Source organism: Salvia splendens, chromosome 12 (genome assembly GCF_004379255.2).
Source record: "Salvia splendens isolate huo1 chromosome 12, SspV2, whole genome shotgun sequence".
Classification (NCBI taxonomy): Eukaryota; Viridiplantae; Streptophyta; class Magnoliopsida; order Lamiales; family Lamiaceae; genus Salvia; species Salvia splendens.
The window spans coordinates 7,999,562-8,021,450 of NC_056043.1; the positions used below are offsets into that span (position 1 = coordinate 7,999,562).

Here is a 21,889-nt window from a genome sequence, read left to right on the forward strand (position 1 = left end):
CTAAAAATAGTAGGTGGATGGTTGGAGGTTTAGTAGTACAAAATTAGTAAAATACAAAAGAAAAAGTAGATAAAATAAATAAAGTAGAAAATAGAAAGATAACAATAGATAGCATAACAAAGTGATACAAAAGTGTTTAATAAAAATATGCACTTTTAATTATTTCCTTTTAGTCCGTCCCATAAAAGTATTTCCTTTTTAGTTCGTCCCACAAAAGTATGCACTTTTTAATTTTGAAAACTCTCTACTAAAAATATTTTAATTATTTTTTGTTTCTATCTCTATCTTACTTTACCAATTGTGCATATCTCTATCCATATCCAACTAAAAGTGCATACTCTTGTAGGACGAAGGGGTACAATACTAAATTTAGTAGATGGGGAAAATGGAAAGATGGAACAATTTTTTTTGGACATGGGAGTATTAAGAAATACATAGAGATTGTCGTTATTGGCAAATGAATATTTTTGAAGATCGATTTCTTCTTCTCTTGGGTAAATTAAAAAACTTAGTGAACGCTATAAAAACAGTAAGCCTACATTGCCATTGTCTGAAGCTTTCATACTACTTCTATACATTTGTTAAGCTCCGATTTTATAATTCCTCTTCTTGTGTTATTTTCTTCTCCTATTTCACCATTATTTCCCTTATTTTATTGTTAATTCCACCACATTTTTGTGAATATATATAACCAAAATTCAATAAACTTCCACCGGTGCTCGCTATTTATATTTTACAAAAGTGACATTTTATCCCGATCATTTTAAACTGAACGTTTCTCAAACTACTTTTAAGGCTGTGTAGCATTTTACTCACATATCATCTGTCAAAAAATGATCATATATTGGAAAATAAATGAAAACTGCGTCTTTATTTCGCAGCTACAAATTTTCAACGAATGCGAATTCTTTGTGTGAGCCTTTGCTTATTGCACAGAGAGGAATGTAATTAGCTGTATTCGTCATAACCTCTGCCCGGTTCTTGCAAACTTTCTCGCAACGCCAAAAATAACAGCTTTCGTCAGAAGCCCTCTGTCGATGGAACAAGCTAGGGCGAGGGCCCCACCAACGACGAGAGCCTTTGAGATGCCTCTACACGATGGCTTCTCATCTGAAACAAGAGCTGTGGCCTCTGGTGCAGAAGTACTCGTGCTCTCCTGGGCTTCCAAGGCGTCCACGTCAACTTCAGCGTTTATTTGAGCCATTGTTGCAGAGCGCGAGAGTGGTGCTCCGGATGCTCTGTGCTTCTGGTAGGCACGCAAGCCAGGGTCGATCTTCTTGACAGCGCCCCACATCCCTTGCCGGACACCAAGTTTTGCAATCTCCCATGGTATGCCCATGTCTTCGTAATGGAACAGAAGAATCTCACTAGCAGTCGACCGCCCATCTCTCTTTGATTCAGCTGAATTCAACAAGGGCGTGTCGTCAGATTTTTCGAATTCACCCAAACAAATATCTAATCCAAAGTATTCTTTCCAAAAAGATCTCCAAGTAAAAAAAAGCTGTTTCCTTTTTTATATAGTGATAGTGAAATGCCAATTAGAAAATGTTCTACAAAAAACTAGATTTCATGATTCAGAGCTGTCTTCCTCACATATTCATATTTAGCAAGTTCACTTCATTTTTTTCATTTAATGCAGGAAAACCAAAATAAAGAAGAAATTGCCACTTTCTTCTTTGACACAATAAAGATATCAGTCTGCGGTTGGCTTATTTAGCTAGCAACATAGCAACAAAGTGAGCAACTTCACTCAAAAAATAAAAATGAGTACCTGCACGAATGCACCAACTTGAATAGTACAAATCAACTCGCCTTGGTTTGCTGCGACGGGGAACAGAGGAGCGTGGCACACCCTATTATATGAAGCAAGAATATATTAGCATGGCTACCAATAGATGAGTGATAGCCAATTCATAAATACGAACATATCAATGGCCTCATGATAACAACTAGCTTGATAACTGAGATACTAGAATAGTTCCTAATCAAATTGGCAAATGTGATCAGTGTTGATGACCATAAGTTCTTGAAACTCTCAAGTTGCCTCAAGAATTAAGCAATACTATAATTTTACAAACTATGAATCAGAAGACATATTTTGAAGTTTTATGCTAACCTTGCATATAAATAACAATATTTCACCATTTATACAAAGTATTCTAGACTAGGAGTGATAGAATTGAAGTGTATCCATCGACAACGAGCACCAAGATTTCTTGTCTTACCTTTGTTATGCAGTAATAGTTTCCTCCAAACTGCCAAATTCGACGGCCAATGATGTACTCTCTGTCACTACAAAAGAAGGGAAACTGCACGGCAACAAAGGAACACAATCAGCATGTTCACCAAGACAATCAGAGCACCAAAATTTGCACAAAGAGAAACGCCCCCTACCTTGCGCACCCACTGAACCACCATTGTCCCGTTTGTGTGGCATTCCTCAAGAGTTTCAGCGTGCACGAGCATATCATCCCATTTCGCTCTGAATTCGTCGTCCCAGAAGAAATCTTTCAACATTTCAGGGGTGGCGTCTTCATAAATAGTTCTACTACGATATTGTGGAGGTCCAGTCTATGAGCAGAAAATGCAAGAATTATAACCCAAAAACACCATATGCAACACCAATTCATGATTAAAATGAGATACATATATACCTCAAGATCTCTTCTCCAAGCTTGGTAGCTCATATTGGGAGTGGACCTATCCATCATCTGGATCCATACAGGCCCACCATCTTTCTCCTCAACAAGCTTGTGAAAATGCTTGAGATCATCCTCATTCACAGCACTCGTTTTCTCAGTCTCCAGCCTTGACAAACTAACCACATACAAAAAAATCAACTTATTAAGGAATAAATAAAACCAACAGGAGCAAAAACCCTAGAGCATTTCTATTGCCCCAAACAACCCAATCAATCAAAATCAAATGCTGAGTTATCAAACAAAAAGTCAACATTTTGAGGCTGACCAACCTGTATTCAAAGCACGGAATTGAAGACTCGGATGAGTTTGTAGCCTCATGCGAGAAATGCCGCTTCAATGAGCTCAAGCTAGGGACTGAAGCAACGAATTGCGACAGCGCCGCCGCTGATTTCTTCACCTCTCCGCCGTTGGCAGCGGCGGAATCAAGAAATCCTACAGTCAGATTAGCCCAGTTGGGCTTCCACGCCCAGCCCAGCAAAACGCCGACGACGATGGCCGCCCAGATGGGCGTCGTGAACGCCATTAGCTCAAGCACCACATCCCCAATTGTGGGCTTTTGCAAAATCTCAAGAAAAGCAGAAATTAACGCCATAACGGCAAAAGCGAAAAAGAAGTGGATAAGAAGCTCGATTCAATCGGATAAATATTTAGCCTTTAAGCTCCACAGGGTTGAAGAAGAGGATTGAGTTAGGCAGCAATCCACCCCGATTGGGGCGGGAGGGCAAAATTAGAAAGGAAAGATCGAAAGAGAAAAGGTTTTGGATAAGGAGGAGTTATATATACTACTCCCTAGAAAAGAAAAGAAAAAAAATTAATTAATGATGTCCAATTAAGAGCGAACGCGACCAAAAAAGTGTGGGGTGTGCAAGCTCGCTAACAAAATCAAAAGAAGAGAGAGGAGAGGTGCGAAAGGGATAAGGATGCGAGTTTTAAGTGAGAGAGAAGCGGTGCTGAGATTGCTGTAGGCCCCCTTGTATTGAACGTCACAGGATTCAACTGGTTTCCAATTGGCAATTGAGATCTTCTGCAAATATCTTCCCAATCAGAAAATAGACTCCCGAAATCCCCAGAAATTTAGCATTTATTTTGGGGATGAAGGAAAACTGTTTTGGTAGTTGTTATTCAAGTTTAGAGAGAGGGAGATTCTTATATTAATAATGCTATTGCGTTTGTTGAAATGCGTGTATTATGAATCCATATAGACAGTGGTGGTGTGTACGCGTTCTCATTTTTCATGTTTGATTTAGGTGCGACTATATTGTGCTTTAATGTGCACTAGTTGTAATTGTTTCACTGTTCTCCATCCATTCTAACATGTGAGGGTTACGAATAAATAAAGGACTAATTCGTATTTTATGATGTTGGATCACATGAAAATTATCATTGACTAATTAAAAAATAACAGTACTATCTTCAAAAAAATATGAATAATTTTACTATTTTGAACTTGAACCGTTCATTAAATTTAAACCAATTCTAAAAATAAAAAGTTTTTAAACACTACTAACACCACTTGCGGATAGAGGGCGGGAGGGGGTGACCGCTCCCTCCCAGCCGTTCAGATAGACTAAATTTTCCCTTGAATCGAGCTGAAAAATATCATATATGCCCCCTCCGTAGAGTATAAAAATATATTTATATTCAATAAATACCATACTACAATATAAAATTTGGCCGTCCAATGGTTTAGTTATTAGGTTTTTAACTAAGAAGTCTAGATTCAATTCTCAACAAGAACATATTTTCTCCATTCCTTACTTTTTAAATTTTATCAATTCATATTTCTTCCTATTATCTAAATAAAACCTTTAAATGCTTTATGAAATCTAAACTTTTACTAATTTGCATATGGGGTACTATTATTTTGTTATACAGAGTATTTATTTTTTAATTAAAATAATTTTTAGTATTATGTTTATATCTTTTATCCTAAAGTACTTATAATTTGTGATTCATATTGCATCTTATTCTCTATGTAACAAAATAAACATTTTATATATTTACTAAATCTAAATATTTACAATGATTTTGTATCACTTTTGTATAATATTTATAATGATTATATATTTTTAGATGAATAATACATATATCCGACTCATGCTAATTTTGCATTAAAAAGCGTCACTCACAAGTGTACGGGCTAAATAGCATATGACAAGCTAAAATTATCGATCCACGAAGACTAAAAGCCGGTTTGAGTATTACGATGCAACTTTGAATACTATTTAGACTACTAAAAGTGGTTTTTGGTTTTCTATAACTAAGATCAAAGAACAATTAATCAAGTAAAGACACATACCTAAGCAAGACACACAAAGGATGGTTTTTCACACAAATTTGGAAAGGTAGGGATATGGACCCGTTAGTATGGATCACGGGTTTCACCTAGGGATCATGCTCATCTATTAGTTCTCATGTGTGGCTAGGAAGGTCGGGTTAATTGGTTAGACCCCTCTCGGGTGCATCTAACTAGTGGATTAATCCCTAATGTAGGAGTCTCCTCCATACAATTCAAGATTAACTCCCTAGAACAAAGGACCCAAGTCCTCTCTGTAGCTCATGCATCTCTCGATTATATGTAACGCACGTAGTTGTTGATTACCTAACCATTCTAATCATTCATATCTCAATGTCATTAGTTAGAACAAGATGTATCAAATTGTTAGCTAGACAATTGGATAATAAGAGCTCAATAATCAATAAAAACTAACACAAGAGATAGATAGCATAAATCAATGATCAACCCATGGATTCCATACAAACATCACCACATCCCTAAAGACAATCTAGCTACTCATGCTCATGACATCACCCTCAAATCATCAAGGCATGCATAGTTTACCATAGGCTTGCTCGAAATCTACACTCTCCTCACTACGGTGTGATTAAAGATCAAAGGTCCGAAAGGTCTTCTCTATAGGTTGTAATGTAGGCTCTTTGGATAGGTGAGGTAATTGTTGGCTATTTCTCTTACCATTTCCTGAAGAATTACTGCCATCCCCTCTACATTTAGACCTCCCTCTCACATTCAAAGCCTTAGTTTGAGAAGGTTTAGAGTTGTAGTTTTCTTTAATTTCCAGTTCCTTTGATTTTAAAGAACTTATTATGAGGTCTAGAGGGGCACTATCCCTACCATAATTTATAGTTACCTTAATATCACTATAAGTATCAGGGATAACATTCATGAGGGCTATGCTGGTATACTCATCAATAGTTTTATCTCCAAACCTTTTAATGTGTTGGGCAAATTTTTGAAATCTATCAATGTTATCATTTATGTCCTTTGACAGATCCAGTTTGAATTTAAAAAGCTTTTCAAGAAGATACATCCTGGACGACATAGAAGTTTCAGTAAAAAGAGTATCCAACTTAGTCCACATCTCAGATGCAGATTCTATGGAACCAACCTTTCTTATCACAGAATCAGAAAGGTTGAGAATTATGGTTGACGTAGCTAATTCATTCATCTCAGCCACTTTCTCAGCAGACTCAGTATCAGGGATAGTCCCCTCTACAGCTTTGAAAACTTTCTGCTGAATTAAAATACACTTTACTTTTTGTTTCCAAATAACAAAATCATTTTTCCCATTGAAAGGTACAATACCAACAGGTTGAGTCATTTTGAAAAGAAGTTTTACACACACAAAAGAACCCAACACACAGAAGACACAACAAACAACTCTGCTTTCACAGATAGTGGACTTAAACAAGAAACAGTCAAAGAGTCCACTAGAAACAGATATGCAGAGATTTTTCACGCAAGAAACTCACATATGCAGATAACAACAAGCACACACACACAGGAGAACAACTCAAAGTGATCCCAGACACACTTTTATCAAGTCCAGGAGAGTTCCTCCCTATCTGTCACGTGTACCCCGACAAGAAGATTTCTCAATTCACAATCACCCAATCACAAGAAGATTTCTCAACTCTTACTTACTTTACTTTTGATCCACTTTAACTACTCCATTTATAATCATTTTTCTTAAACACGTGCCGAAAAGCAGTCAATCACTTGATATGAGACGGGGGAATATAAGTTTTCTACACCAAAAATAAAATTTGGTTTATGAGTGGAGATGGCCTAAAACCCAAAATGGAGCAGGCAATTAGCTTTAATGGTATTCCAAAACCTATCTCATTTTCAATTTTTGAGTAAACTATAGTAGTACTCATTTTTAGATTTACACTAAAACAAACCTAAATCACTTTTTAAAATTTTGTGAGTAAAAAAAGATAGTTTATAGAAAATATTCTTTTAAGTTTATTGTAAATGATTGAAGTAAAATTACTATTTGATGTGATATTTACACTAAAATAGATTTGAGTTCAATGTAAAAAGTTGGAGATACTCTAACTTGAGCACCCGCATTGCTGTCTCGATGCGGGCTCAGTCTCGTCTCGGCGAGACGAGACCGCATCGAGACAGCGATGCGGGAGTCCGTCTCGTCCCGTCGCGTCCCACGTCCCTCCGCGGAGATGAGGCTGGCGAGCCAGCTCGTCACGCGCGTTGGCCACGTGGCGAGCTCCCGTTCGTCCGTGAAGCCCACTCGCCGGCCCGCGAGTGGGCGTCGTTTATATCTGTTGAAAAATATTTTTTTTAAATTGAAAAAATCGAAAAAATTTCCCAAAAAATACTAGCCGCTTTTTTCAAATTTTTTATTTTTTTCTCACTTTTTTAAGCCCCCAATCACTTTTATAAATATCAAATCATTCCCATAAATTATCCACCATAAAAAACTCTCTACTCTCACTCAAACACTCACATTCTTCATCTCTAAACATTATTCTTCTCCCAAATTTAATCCATTCATGGATCCATTTGAGCAAATGCGTCGAATGATGGAAGAATCACTAGAAGCAGATCGACGTAGGGAGGAGGAGCCGCGGCGCGTCAAAAGCGGTCCCAGAAATACATCCATCGCTACCGGGAGGAAGCCGCCGCAAGGTTGGTACGAGATTACTTGTCACACCTCAACCCCTCTGACGTATGCACTTACTATAAATAAATCTCTTATCATAAAAGCAATCAATACACGTGTCTAATTCATAGAACACACATATTATATAATTTTAAAATTCAACATATAACAAGTACATATTTCAAAATATTCTACACAGTATTGGAACCCTCTCACCACTCTATATACTATACATTTATCTACATGCAAAATGATGAGGAGGAGAAGGTTGCCAATATGCATCAGCCGCCGAACCTGATAACACGTGGAGTTCCTATGACCCACGTCAGTCAAAACTTAACTGATATCTTATTCCTAAAAAATTTAGTGGTTTATATGAGCCACAACTCAGTATATATAAATTTCCACCTTTAATCTCACATGATACGAACATCAAGCATATTCTTTTATCAATACATATAATCAGAAACAATATATAACATAATTTTAAAACAAACCATTACATATTCATATGCATATGCCACTCTATTCAGTTTATTATACTGTAACAGTCAAGCCTGGTATTTACCCGGGATTTCCAATATGATTGACCCGTAGGTCCCATTATGATTTGACCCGAAGGTCCCACTGTAATTTGACCCGAAGGTCCCAATATGTTTGACCCGGAGGTCCCACTATGATTTGATACGAAGGTCCCAATATGTTTAACCCGAAGGTCCCAATATGATCGACCTGAAGGTCCCAATATATCCACTGTGATTTCAGATCCAGGGCAAAACCGTCACAGATCCTCTTTAATCCAATGATTTACATAATCGGTATCATAAACATATCCTTTGCACCAATAACATATCCATATCATATTCCATCAAATTATCCAATATATCTAAACAAACATGTCCATTTCAGCAATCAAATATTCATATCATATTCAACCATCAAAATCAAATAATTCATAATCATATCAATTTCACACCATATAATCCAATAATTCACTCCAATTCAACATATAAAAATCAACCACATAACACATGTAAAACTAAAAGTGTGATTTATACACACCTTATCACGATAGGTAATCTGGTCGAACACTAGCTCTTGATTCCCGATCTACGTTCCTTGATCCTATACAATTAGTACACATTTAATTGATAAAAAAATATTACTATAAGCTAAACTATTTTAATTATCCTTATTTTAACATCATAGATATAAAACCTAAAATATTTCCATTATTATTCTTTTAGCTTCTAATCCTTACTGCACTGGACAACTTTTTACTACAGCTATTAATTCATTCGGAAACATTTAGAGGTTTGGCTTAACATATTAATGTACCAATGGAAGTCTAATTTACAATCCAACAAGATTCACTTAAAGACCCCTAATAGTTTGGGAGATATTCTCATTTTCCCACATACTACCAAAATCAGACAGTTTTTGGCAGCATTTTCTAAACAATATTTATAAATAGTATTTATACTTTTTAATTCATTGTAAAATTCCAAGAACACCTGGACACCATATAGTTAATATAGAAATTATTTACTAGATTTTATATCTAGTTAAAGTGTCCATAATAATTCTGATAAAACGTACGAAAATAAGGCAGTTTACCAGAATTTCGACAGTTTATGGTCATATGATTAAAACAATTTATACCTATAGTAGACGAACTCCTAAATTCTCCATAAAAATCAAGAAACCTCTAGACTCATCAGAGTTATTATAAAAATTGCTAAACTAAAGTTTAACCGGTCTAAACATGCTTAATAATTCAAACTAGGGGGCGGCAGAATACACATACCTAACTATATAAGCTCAAACTATGATCTTATACTCTCTGCACTCCGTCTCCTTCCTCTTTCTCGGCTATTTTCCCTGCCTCTCCATTCTTTTTCCCCTTTTTTTTTCTCCCCAATCTATGTGTACATATATATAAGCATGCTAACCCGGTTAAAAAAAATAATTTAAGGCTACTGATTAAAATAAATAGTAACATGCATGCTATTTAGTTTATTTTTTGACATTTGTCATATAATATCAGTGGCACTATCAACTACTGACCACGTACATACTAACATATTTGTATTTTCAAACTATGCTACTACTATTATATAATATTATATTAGTTTAGGATCACTATCTTTTTCTATTTTATATATATATATATATACACGTACATAAATACTAGTACTACATGGTAAAAATGCACACACATTTACATATATACTATATATATATATATATATATATATATATATATATATATATATATACTAATTTATATAATAAAATAATATATATGTATCCCTTTTAACCATTCCCGTAAATCAAAAACTATCCATATATTTAACTATATTGAGTCGTCATAACAATAAACATATTCTCAATGACACACTTAATATCTATGTAGTAAAAATGACAATTTAATATACAATGACAATATAATATAATAATATGCAAAATAATGCATGTTTCGGGTTAGGGATGTCACATTAATTTTGTGAGAACCCGGCATGGGGAGATACCTACTTCCGTCGCCGTTTCCGCATGCGGCGGGAGCTATTTATGCATATCGCACATACATTGGCGGCCCGGGAAGAGTACTTACAAGAAGGGTTCGACGCTACTGGTCGTCCTAGTCTCACGACGCTTCAGAAATATACTGCAGCAATCCGTCAGGTTGCTACAGGACAAACGACGGATTTGTTCGACGAATACCTGCACATTGGGGAAAGCACTGGGAGACTGTGTTTGATGAACTTCTGCAAAGGCGCCCGGACAACCTTCACCGATGAATTTCTCAAGAAGCCAAGCACCGCAGTTTGTCAGTTTCTGCTCCGACTTCACGAAACAGTGCACGGATTCCCCGGGATGCTCGGCAGCGTCGATTGCATGCATTGGCAATGGAAGAATTACCCTGTGGCGTGGAGGGGATCATACACGAGCGGCCACAAAGGCACCCACCCCACCGTTATACTCGAGGCCGTTGCCGACTACCAGCTATGGATTTGGCATGTGTTTTTCGGGGTCCCCGGATCGAACAACGACATCAACGTGCTCAACCAATCCGACCTCTTCAGCGAAGTTTTGAATGGTAAAGCGCCGGCCATCAACTTCACCGCTAATAACCGCCAGTATAAAATGGGGTACTATCTTGCCGACGGCATCTATCCGAAGTGGCCAACCTTCGTGAAGACTTTCAATAGGCCGATAAACGAAAAACAGACTCTTTTTGCGCAGAAGCAAGAGGCTGCTCGCAAGGATGTGGAGAGAGCGTTTGGGGTTCTACAAGCTCGATTCAATATTATCAAATCCCCGCCTCGTACGTGGTTTATGCAGAATATGGTTGACATCATGTATGCGTGCATAATCTTGCACAACATGATTGTCGCCGACGAAGGACCTGAGGCGGGAAATTGGTTCGACAATGAAACCCCGGAAAGCTCTACCGCAAGTAGTCCGCCTCGCAGTGGAGTGCATCCGTCTTTGCAAGAGCGGCTGTGTGTTCGGGCAAGGACACCTGATTCTATCGCCCACGCCCAACTCCAAGAGGATCTAATGGAGCATATTTGGGCAAAATTTGACAATCGTTAGACGATCACCGCACCACTTTCCATGATCATGCGGATTTCAATAAATTGTAATATTGGGATTTCAATTATGTATTTTTCGTATTTTTGTATGTAGTAATTTTCATGGTTTTTAAAGATTTTATGAATTATTAGTATTAATTTAATATTCAATGAAATATTAATTGAATTTGTTGGAAATAAAAATAAAAAATAAAAAATAAAATTGAATGAATAGTTAAGGCATGAGATGGTTAAGAGATGGAGGGACGCATGTGTTGTCTCTTGGTTAAGAGATGAGATAAAAAATGCAGTGGGACCCATGAATAATGAAGAGATGAGACGTATTGAGACAGTGATGCAGATGGCCTGAAAAGTACTCCCTCCGTCCCATACAATGCCGAAAGTGAAGCTCAAAATTTGTGTAACCAAATTCAAACTATCTCAAACCTACAAATTCTAAATGGGCTGAACTAACAATAATTTATCCGTTGCCAGGCCAGACCAATTTTCTTTGAAAATATAATTTGATATCCACCCTAAAATTGGACTCAGGATAGGCCCATAGGGCTAAGTCCTCTGACCCAATTCGAAGCCAGCAGCTTAATCTCTAATTAATTGAAAAGTTAGCACACTTAATGAGTTAATTCAATCGGTTTTACTAGACTTACCCCTATAAAGTTGTTTCTACTTTCTGTCTGTGGATAATAATGGATAGTGCCATTATGAATTCAGTCTTATGAATTCAGGGATTTTTTTTAATAAACTTTAAAATTAATTGTTAAAGTTAAAGCTTTGATGGATCATGTCTCTCTCCACTGTACTCTTCAATGGACTCTCTCACTAGACTCCAATTTCCATTGCCAGGATTATAATGATCTCTAGTCTCTAGTTTGTACTATAAATCATATAAAACGGTTCATAAATTTTAAATTCATACATGCCTTCTTGTTTATTGTACTGCTTTTATCTGACTATAGTTGAGTCATATTCCTTTTTTATCGTCCTACTTTAGTTGAGTTATTTTTTTCCAAACACATCTCTATCTCTTTTAGTTTATTATCTATTCATCTCTCCACTTTATTGAGTTATTCTCTTTCTTATTTTAATCCCTCTCAACCTTACATGCTTAACACGATTTCTTAATTCATGTACCAAAAGAAATGCGTCTATTGCACATGTATAAATGGAGTATTAACTTTTGGTATAACAATCTACTATTAGCATGAAACACTAATGAAATTTTTGTCTGTTTATAAACTTAAATCTTTTTATATCAATTTAAAACATTGATGAAATTTTTTATGTGTACTGTGTAATTATCCCACATCTTCAACACTAAAGCTAATATACCTATCCATGTTCTTCCCACCACCATCCGAAGCCAGCGGTCGAGCCACCAAACCTCATCTCTCAACTGATCATCAAGTATCACTCAAGAAGACTACGATTTCTCAACGGTTGAACCCCTTGAGAAATGCCAAAGTTACTAGTACAATTCTACTGTACAACGATTTGCTGGTGACATTTCAACCCAATAAATCCTGCCACTAATATGTAGATTTCTTAATTTAAAATCAAATAAATATTTCAATGTACCTCTTCTAGTCACACACTTATGATAATAAATCAGACTTAGCAACCAAATAACTGTTTTAGTCTCTCACCTGATGGAAGATAATTTTACATAGAATTAGCTAAACCACCTCTGAGCTACATCCATCCCTTTCAGACTAATTAAACTGATGAAACACAAATGTCAAACTACCAACACAGATTAACACATCACAAACCATCTCTCCCTTCTTTGCAACTCATTTTTCATCAAATTCAGTGGAATGAATCTCTCACAGAAGAAACACAGCAAATCAAATCAATGTTGACGAAGCTCAATACCAAAAATTGCAAGAGACATACATATAACAACAACAACAATTCCTAAAAAAAAAAACTAAGAATCTTGATTTTGATTACATGTAAGAAGATGAACTCTTGGAGGCAACAACATGGACCTACACAAAGGACACGTGACGCGTCCCTCATCAATCCACGTGTCCAAACACTCCCTATGAAACAAGTGCCTACAATTGCACAGCTCTCTGACTTCATCCCTCCCTTCTATACACTCCAAGCATATACTACACCCCTTCTCTCCGCCGCGGCGGGCGAGTTTCTCGTACTCGATTACGGGGACCCGGGTCTTGATCGCGGCCGTCACGACGTGGACCGGGATCGGGACGAGAGAGGGGGAGAAGCTGTCGAGTATCAGGATGTAATTGCTGGTGGCGGCGGCGGAATCCGGCGATTCCTCGGGCGGAGAGTGCTTGTAGAGGTGGAGATGGGTGAGGGCGGCGATGAAGAGGTAGTGGGCTTGGGAGATTAGGTTGAGGAAGAAGGATACGGTGATGAATTTGGGCAATTTGATGGCGTAGTAGAGGAATCCCATTTTTCGAAGTGCTGCTGCTGAGATCTGTGGTGGTGCTATAAATAGTGGAGGGTTTTGTCAGTTAAAGTTGGGATTTGGGTGACATTATTGTATTCTTTGTCTTTTTTTTTGTTTAGAGCATCTACGAAGGAGGATGTCCCGGCAGACGTCGGACCGGCGTGCCGGACGTCCGCCATTAGGCGTGCGAGGGGCAGACGCGGACGTCGGCTGCGGACACCGCAGATCCGTGACTTTCCAATGATGTCCGTCGTGACGTCCGCCATTACGGTGCCACGACGGACATTCCGGCCGACGTCCCGATTTTTTTGTTTTTTTATTTAAAAAAAACTCTATATATACGGCTCGTTGAACTTCATTTCATTCGCACCACTTGTTTTAACGAGTTTCTCTCTCTACTTTCATTTTTTTTGAAGATAAATGAAGCACGATAGTGATTCTCCCACCACGAGCGAATCATAAACTCCGACGTTTCCCGTTAGAGGTGAGGGAAACGCCGACGGAAGTGTAGGGAGGTCTGGGATGATGCACAGAATGGCACCGATGATGCCCCAACCCCAAATGGCGGGGATGATGTTACAATATGTACCCCCTTGGTGTGCAAGGATGTGTGGGATGATGCCCCAAATGCTCGGGGTGAGTGTCGCGATGACGGGGATGGCGCTCGTCCCGATGATGCCCGGGATGATGCAGGGCATGCCTGCCTTTGTGGGGTAGCAGGCTGGGGTCCCTCAATCACCTAGGGACAATGTCTTATCGCCCCTACATGGATTTATTGTCTAGCGAATCTCCCCAGAGTACTCCTCTGGAGACTCAGTTCACCGGCATTGAAACTTTCTCTTTTGAGGAGTTGGGGCTATCTCCGGTTAGGGATTTTCCCATTGAGATGCCACCAGCAATAGGGAGGATGAGGAAGCAGGGAAAAGGGAAAGGCAATGTTAAGGGCACTACCTCGTCCTCGCGTGCGTGGGACGAGGGTGGGGCGGGGGCCGAGGGAGGGGAGGGGAGGGGAAGCCGGCGGGGGAAAAAGGACCATCTGGAGCATAGGGGAGTGCGTTGCGCTGGCGAAGGCCTGGGTCGGTGTAGTCGAGGATCCCTACATCGGGGCTAACCAGCATATCGAGAGAATGTGGTGGCGCATTAGCCAAAGCTACCTCCAATTCAAACCGTTAGGTAGGAAGCCTCACGATAGAGAGCAATGCCGGAAACAGTGGGAGCGGCTGAGGAGGCACCTCAGGCGATTTTCTGGCATCTACCAAAACAACCTCCGTACGACAACCAACGGCATGTCCGCCGAGGATGTGAAGGTTCTGTCCATGCAGCAGTACCCTGACAGTTCTTTGGGTTTCGGAGAATTCAAATATTGGGAGGTCTATCTTGTGGTGCAGACTTCCGCCAAGTTTAGTGCGGGTGTTGAAGCTGGCTGGCCGAAGCGGACGAAGATCAACGACTCCGGCGAGTACAACAGCAGTGCCAGTTCCCACGACCTCCCCGACGCCGAGGCAGAGTTCCCTACCCCTCAATCGTCTTCCCACCGCCGTCGCCCGGTTGAGAAAATGACCGCGGTACGGATGGCTAGGGGAAGCGCCAGCGGGTCCCACGAGGTCCCATCGGAAGCTCCTTCCCAGCTCAATGCCGAGCTCACCCATCTCGCCCGCATGCAGCAAACGCAGAGCCTGCTAGACACCATGGACAAGTGGCATGCAGCGACTGACCCCTTATACAAGATGATGCTGAAGGATGTAATCTGGAGTATGAGGCGCAATTTGGGGATGTCACCCCTGCCCGGGAGTGACGTCGGTACGCACCGGGGACGACGAGGTGCGTTTGTCGAAGCTTTGGGTTGTAAATTTTTTTTTAACTATGTATTTTTTTAAAAATAATTATGCATTTTTTTACTATTTAAATAAAATCGTTGCATTTTCTCCGTATTCGTGTCGAAATTTTAATTCCGTAATTTACATATTTGTGAATTTGTGAATTTTTATTATTGTGGATGTCTGTCAGGATGTCCTTGGGGATGTGCGCCATTGTGCAGTGGGATGTCCTTATGACATGGCAGTGTAGTGGAAGGTCCTTATGACTTGACAAAATGTGTTTTTGGGAAGTCCGGCCGGACATCCGCACCACCGTGGATGCTCTTACTTAATTGTGTAATGCTACTGTCATCATTATTTTTATGAATATATGGTGCTGATTCACTCACTCTTATTCACATCATTTGTATTTTTAATATGCATTTGATAACATTAGGTGTTTTTCACTTGATTGCTCCACGCACGATTATATAATATAGTTATGGGGTGTTCGGTTTGTAAGATTATATCCGAGATTAAATTTGTAGTGTGTTTGATTTATGATATTCAATCTTATAATTCAATCCTAGATGAATAATAATGGGATAATTAGTCATAGCTAACCCCCTATGACTAAAATAATCTCACAACTCAATAGTAGATTGTATCTTGATATTATTTTTATCTTGGAAACTGAACACCATATTAATATAATACGGACTTCATTCAGTCTCATAATAAAATTCATTTATGCCAATACTATAATTAAGAATATGTTTAATTTTTATCATAAGTAGTAAACTTTATTAGGGCATCCGCAAGACCGTTGTAATTATGGTGGGTCCCGTCTGTGGGGATGAGACCGCCAAGAACGTGTTACGGAGCCACTGTCGGGTGGGAGTTGCCACCTGAAGCGAAGGAGCCCCGGAAATCATTCCACATGGCCCGCATCCCAGACCACTGAAATTCGAGTGGAGATGATCAAATGGATGAAACAAGAGAAATGAACATTGGAATGGAGTAAGACCATCGGAGTGATTGAGGGAAAGAGAGTCTAACCCAAAGGGTGTAACGTGAGAAATATTGAGTGGAGAAAGTTGTGGTTGTAGTTGTGGCATTCTTCTCTAGACTTTGACTCAGAATAGTAGTAGGGGTAATTTTTTTGGGGCCGGGCCTTGCCTTTTTCTTTGACCTAATGATAGAGTAAACTAGGAAATTAAGCACCAATTAATGATACTCCCTCCATTTCAGCTAAGATAGATGATACATTTTTTAATTATTTTGTGGACCAACTAGAATATGAAAATAATATGATATGACTAACATGCGCTTTACTTTTAATTACAAAGGTCCTAATTGAATACGATGTACGTTGATCATTTACAAACATGGTCCATGGACAATGGCGAGAAGATATGGGATCATTTCCTTCTAGAATGATAGACTCTAGAATTATTAAAATTTTCAAACATAATTAAGTCACCGCATGTGGTGGGGTCCAGAGGTTACATTATCACAGACCTCGGTCTGCCTAGGTATTTTCTTGGCGGTAGCTCCCCTACCTTCTAGAAGAAGGGGATATGATTTAGTTCCATGTTTCAGATCTGTAAAAGCTCAGATATCAAAATGATTCTCTATAATCATAATTTTTTTATTGCAAAGTAGTGGGGGAATATTATATTTCAAATTATTACATTAACCTAATTCATTCTGCACCAGATATACTTATCCACTTTTTCACATGCACTAGAATATTCTCTAACCACGTTAAATTTTGTAAAATAGATTAGGATTGAATCGGTTCTTCATAAAGAGCATCCCCAACGGAGCCGATCAGAGGAGCGGAGCCGTGCCGATGGCAACGCAAAATAGCTTCTCATTGTTGTACTCGTGCCGATGGCACGACACCGTTCTTTGCTAAGAGCTCTGTCTATTCAGACAGACAGATGCGCTTGGGTGACGTGGCATGCCCACATTGAGCCGTTGCGAAAAATGTATTTTTTTAAACCTGACAGGCTTTGCGGAAGAACTACGGCGGGAAACAACAACATATCCGGCCTGAAGAACTCTCCCGGAACAATCAACAGAAAATTCTCACAAAATCACAAACCCTAGCTCTATGAAAAAAAGGCAAACAAAAAATCAAAAAAGTATAGAGAAGATAGAGGTAATCAGAGGCGCGCGGCGGATTTACGCTCTAATGCCATGTTGAAAATGTAGAATTGATTTGGATTGAGAAACCTCCATTGGAGCAAAAGAGAAAGGAGAAATTTTATTAATGGGCAACATTTTTACTAAGTGTTAATTGCAAAATACAAAGAAGGCTTATATATAGGCACAAATACAAACAAATAAAATGCTAAACACTAACTAATAAAGGAAAACAATATCAACTAATTACATTTTTATTTTTAATTTCAACAAAATCATTTATATTTTAAATAATACTATTAATTTTAAATTAAATCAATACTTATTTTGTTAAGAAGCAATTATACTAATTTTGGGAGACCATTCAATTTATTTTTTTTAAAGAAACGAGACTATGAAATATATGAAACAATAGATGACAACAAGAGAAAGATGTACGTGGTTCGATAACTAAAGATCGATGTTAACGGAAAAGAGATGTCGCAACTTTATAATATACAATGATATTTATATTTTTGAGAGGGAGAATATTTTCTAAAAATGGAAATGTGATATCTTTAGTAGAATAAATTAAAAAGGAAATGAAACATTTTCTATGGGACGAAGGGGACGAAGGGAATAGATAAAAAAAAATCCAAAGTTCGCGAGATATATATGCATAGTCGTACATCTTTTTCGACACCAGAATAGTGTAATTTTATCAGCAAAAATATTTCTAATTTCAACCAAGCAAAAAACACAATGTCATAAAAATATTCCACTCATATATAAATTTCAATGTAATGATTAAGCTCGAAAGGAATGAAGGTCATTGGTGAAATTAAGTCCAATGACAATAACTAGATAGCCCAATCCATCTGGGCCAAAAACACCATACACTTTTTAACTTTATCCCCTTTTTCTGTTTCTCCATTCTACTTAGCACTGCAAATGTAAAATCTGTAGCATCCTAATTTGAGACTATTTATTACGGATGGAATCAGTATTTTTAATAATGAAACCTGAAACTTCAGTGTCAAATGAGTACATTTTTTAGGCAAAGAATACACGCATAAAACTTGAATTTTTACTCGTCAATGATAATGATTCCCCATTTACTCATTACTCCACACGATATTATCAACTAAGACGAACGGAGTTTAAATTCTTATACATAACACAAAATACATGCATAAATTGGAATTAAGAATCGGTAGACATTTATAAACAAATTAAGTGAAAGAAGTAAATACAAGGCATAAAGTTAGAAAATTAATTAATAGAGGGAGTCTCGATTTAGTTTTGAGTCTTACATAAGATAAAATGACAATTATCAATAAAAGTCAATCCAAATAGGCTTACAAGCAAGTTGAAACGGCACCCTATACCATGTCGGCTCCGTCAGCAAAAGTGGAGGGACCAGTGGAGGCAGCGTCAGTGGAGGGACTGGCTCCGGCATCAGGACTACCCGTACTCGACAAGTCAGGTAACCGTACCCAATTTCGGCTAAATTTGTTGTCTCAATACCTCCCCCCCAACATATTGGGATTACCCGATACCAGTGTCAGGTATCTCGTACCCGACATGAAACTGGTGATTCTATATGTGATAATATGATATTTCCAAGTTTGAGTATGTTGAGTTTGGCCATTCAATCGAAAGTGCTTCAAACCAAGAGTTTGATTCGTAAAACTACTTAAATTGTTGAAGCTTTGTTTTTCACATTTCTTTTTTCGGACTCTTTACTATTATTAAGATTTGATTATTGTAAGAGAAAAAGAAAAACAATATACCATCATGTGTAAAAAATGGTGAAATTTTCTCTCTTCCAATAATAATAACTCACAATGTTCCCAAATCCTAACAATAGTTTAACATGAAGTATTGAAAGATGGGTATATGACTAATACTAACAATATCGGGTATACCCGCTACCCGCAAAACTCTAAGACACACTACCCGACCCCGCCCCGTTTTCCGTTGTCGTCGGGTAACAGGTACCCAATACTTGGGGGTATTGGGCCGGGATAGGAATTACCCGTTATCCACTACCCATTTTGCCATCCCTAATCAGGAGTGGAGGGTCTGCTCCTCCTGCGGGATCGGAGGGACCGGTCGGCACCTGCACTGGAAATAAGAGTGGCCCCGGAGCTGGATCGTAGGATCTTATACACCAGAGTTGTCGCCATCTAAATCTATGTCGCCATTGTTAGAGTCTTTTCCGAATGAGCCTCATCGTTCTTAATTGTATCGGTGAATAACCTCCACCAAATCGGAGTAAGGAAGGGTACAATTTTCTACCCGGTTTTTACTAACAAGTGTTGCAAATCTAGATCTACAGGAATCACCAAGTCCACAAAATTGGGTATGTATGAACCTATTAACATGACTCCAATGGAATAAAATGCGAACGATGATGAAAGAAGTGTCCCCTCTCTATAGATCTCTCCTATAACATCATCGGTTGTTGACTTGATATCATCAAATGTCCGACGGAGTTCGATAATGTGCGAGCCGAGGACGGCATGGTGAGCATGTATGTCTTCCAAGCCTTTGATGGCATACACAGCAAGTTGCGCACAAAGTAGGTTGTAGTTCTCTTCATTGGCTATTCCTTCAGCCACAGACCTCGCATTCTCAGCAATTTCATCCAGGAAGTTCAATTTATCTTCCAAGACTCCTTGTGGGATTGGCGGAGCAGCGACATCGTCGTAGTTGAGGTGAAAGTCCAATTGTTGAGCCGTAGTGTACACACGCTGATTAAGGCGTGCAATGAGCACTGGTTAAGGTTGGTAGCAAAAATGGAAGAATCAAGAATACCATCTATGTACACAAATTCAATTCCCAATTTTAACTCAATATGAATAAAAAAGTTTGTCAACAATGGCTACATACTATATGCTAATGATATATTGTCAATCAGTAGATTAACAGACCATACATTTATTGTTTTATTGGTTGTTTGAACTTATAATAATGCAGAGTAGCAGAATTAATGTAATGAGCTTCGACAAATAAGGGAAATCTCTAATCTTGACTTATCACATACTACATCCGTCCCACATTTAGTGTGAGTACGAGTTTTAAGAAATGTAAAGAAAAGTGGGTTTAATAAGTTAGTGGATTATGAGTCCCACTTATATATATATATATATATATATATATATATATATATATATATATATATATATATATATATATATATATATATATATATATATTAGTTTTATAATAAAATATGAGTAAAATTGGTTGGTGGAATGTGGGGTCTACTTACCATTTATGGTAAAAGTGAAATGTGACTCTTATTATGAGACAGAATGAAATGGCAAAATGTGACACTTATTGTGGGACGGAGGTAGTATAAAGGTAAAGCTCTAGGGTAAAACTCTAGCAAGAGAATTGAGATTGTCGGTTATTTTTGTGTTTGAAATTTGAATAACTAATATAACGAATTACCGGTATATGTTGCCAAATATAACGAATATTATTGAAAATATTATCGGTATAACAAATATTACCAGCATTTACCGATATTACCGGTATACCAATAGTCTAAACTATGTATCGAAATCAATACGTATCCAATTTACCGTGGTATATCATATGTACAGATTAAATAATAATATAATTTAATATTTTAGATTAAAACGATAATATATCCATTAATAATTTGTAAATTATTTATGTATTTTTAGGTATAAAGATACGAAAGGGTATGGTATAACGGTACAGTGTAATGAAGTTCGGTACGATATACCGAAATATTGATACGGTGATGATATACACAAGAGAAGTTCTAGAATAGCCAGAACTAAATGAGTAATTTTCAGTAGCTATATTGATGGACTTCTTGATATCATATTCGAATAGCAACTTTTCCATGAAAAACACCTAAAGACTAGGAGCATCATCTTCGTCCTCATTCTCCCGCCCTTCCGGGTCAGCGTCCGGGCCTCCAGGAGCTTCTTCTCCACCTCCTCTTGGTGCAACTCCCAAAACAGCTCGGTTCTACTGATCTTTGTGGGCCTGGGGCAACGCTGGCCAAAAGAGGCACATATATTACCATCACCTGCAAAGCGGCCATTGCCGGAAAATCTGCAGAACTTTCTGGTGTGACCGTGAACAACCACCCAATGTTGTTCCATTTCCGATTCAGACGACAGCGCATTGCTGGAATTCCAGCTACTGTAATCAGAATGGTTGCAATAGTACCAGGAGGATTAAATAGCATGGTTCTCAGCGTCAGAAAGAAAGGGGAATGTCCTTCTTCCCAGCATTGGCGGCAATGGAATTCTCAGCAATGGCATTTTTCTTC

The 21,889-nt window shown here is 38.2% G+C and overlaps 2 protein-coding genes across 2 annotated transcripts; both read right to left on the bottom strand.

Annotated features, from left to right (window-relative positions):
- Positions 1-824: 824 nt before the first annotated feature.
- On the bottom strand, positions 825-3,844 carry LOC121757177. Its single transcript, XM_042152693.1, has 6 exons — positions 2,972-3,844; positions 2,655-2,817; positions 2,395-2,571; positions 2,226-2,309; positions 1,772-1,853; positions 825-1,401 (listed from the first exon to the last, which is right to left on the bottom strand). Exons 1-6 carry the CDS (start codon positions 3,292-3,294, stop codon positions 962-964), a joined length of 1,269 nt encoding a protein of 422 aa, XP_042008627.1. The 5' UTR covers positions 3,295-3,844; the 3' UTR covers positions 825-961.
- Positions 3,845-13,153: 9,309 nt separating this feature from the next.
- On the bottom strand, positions 13,154-13,648 carry LOC121757476 (probable E3 ubiquitin-protein ligase XERICO). The gene has a single exon (XM_042153016.1). It carries the CDS (start codon positions 13,646-13,648, stop codon positions 13,154-13,156), a length of 495 nt encoding a protein of 164 aa, XP_042008950.1.
- Between the last annotated feature and the right edge of the window lie 8,241 nt (positions 13,649-21,889).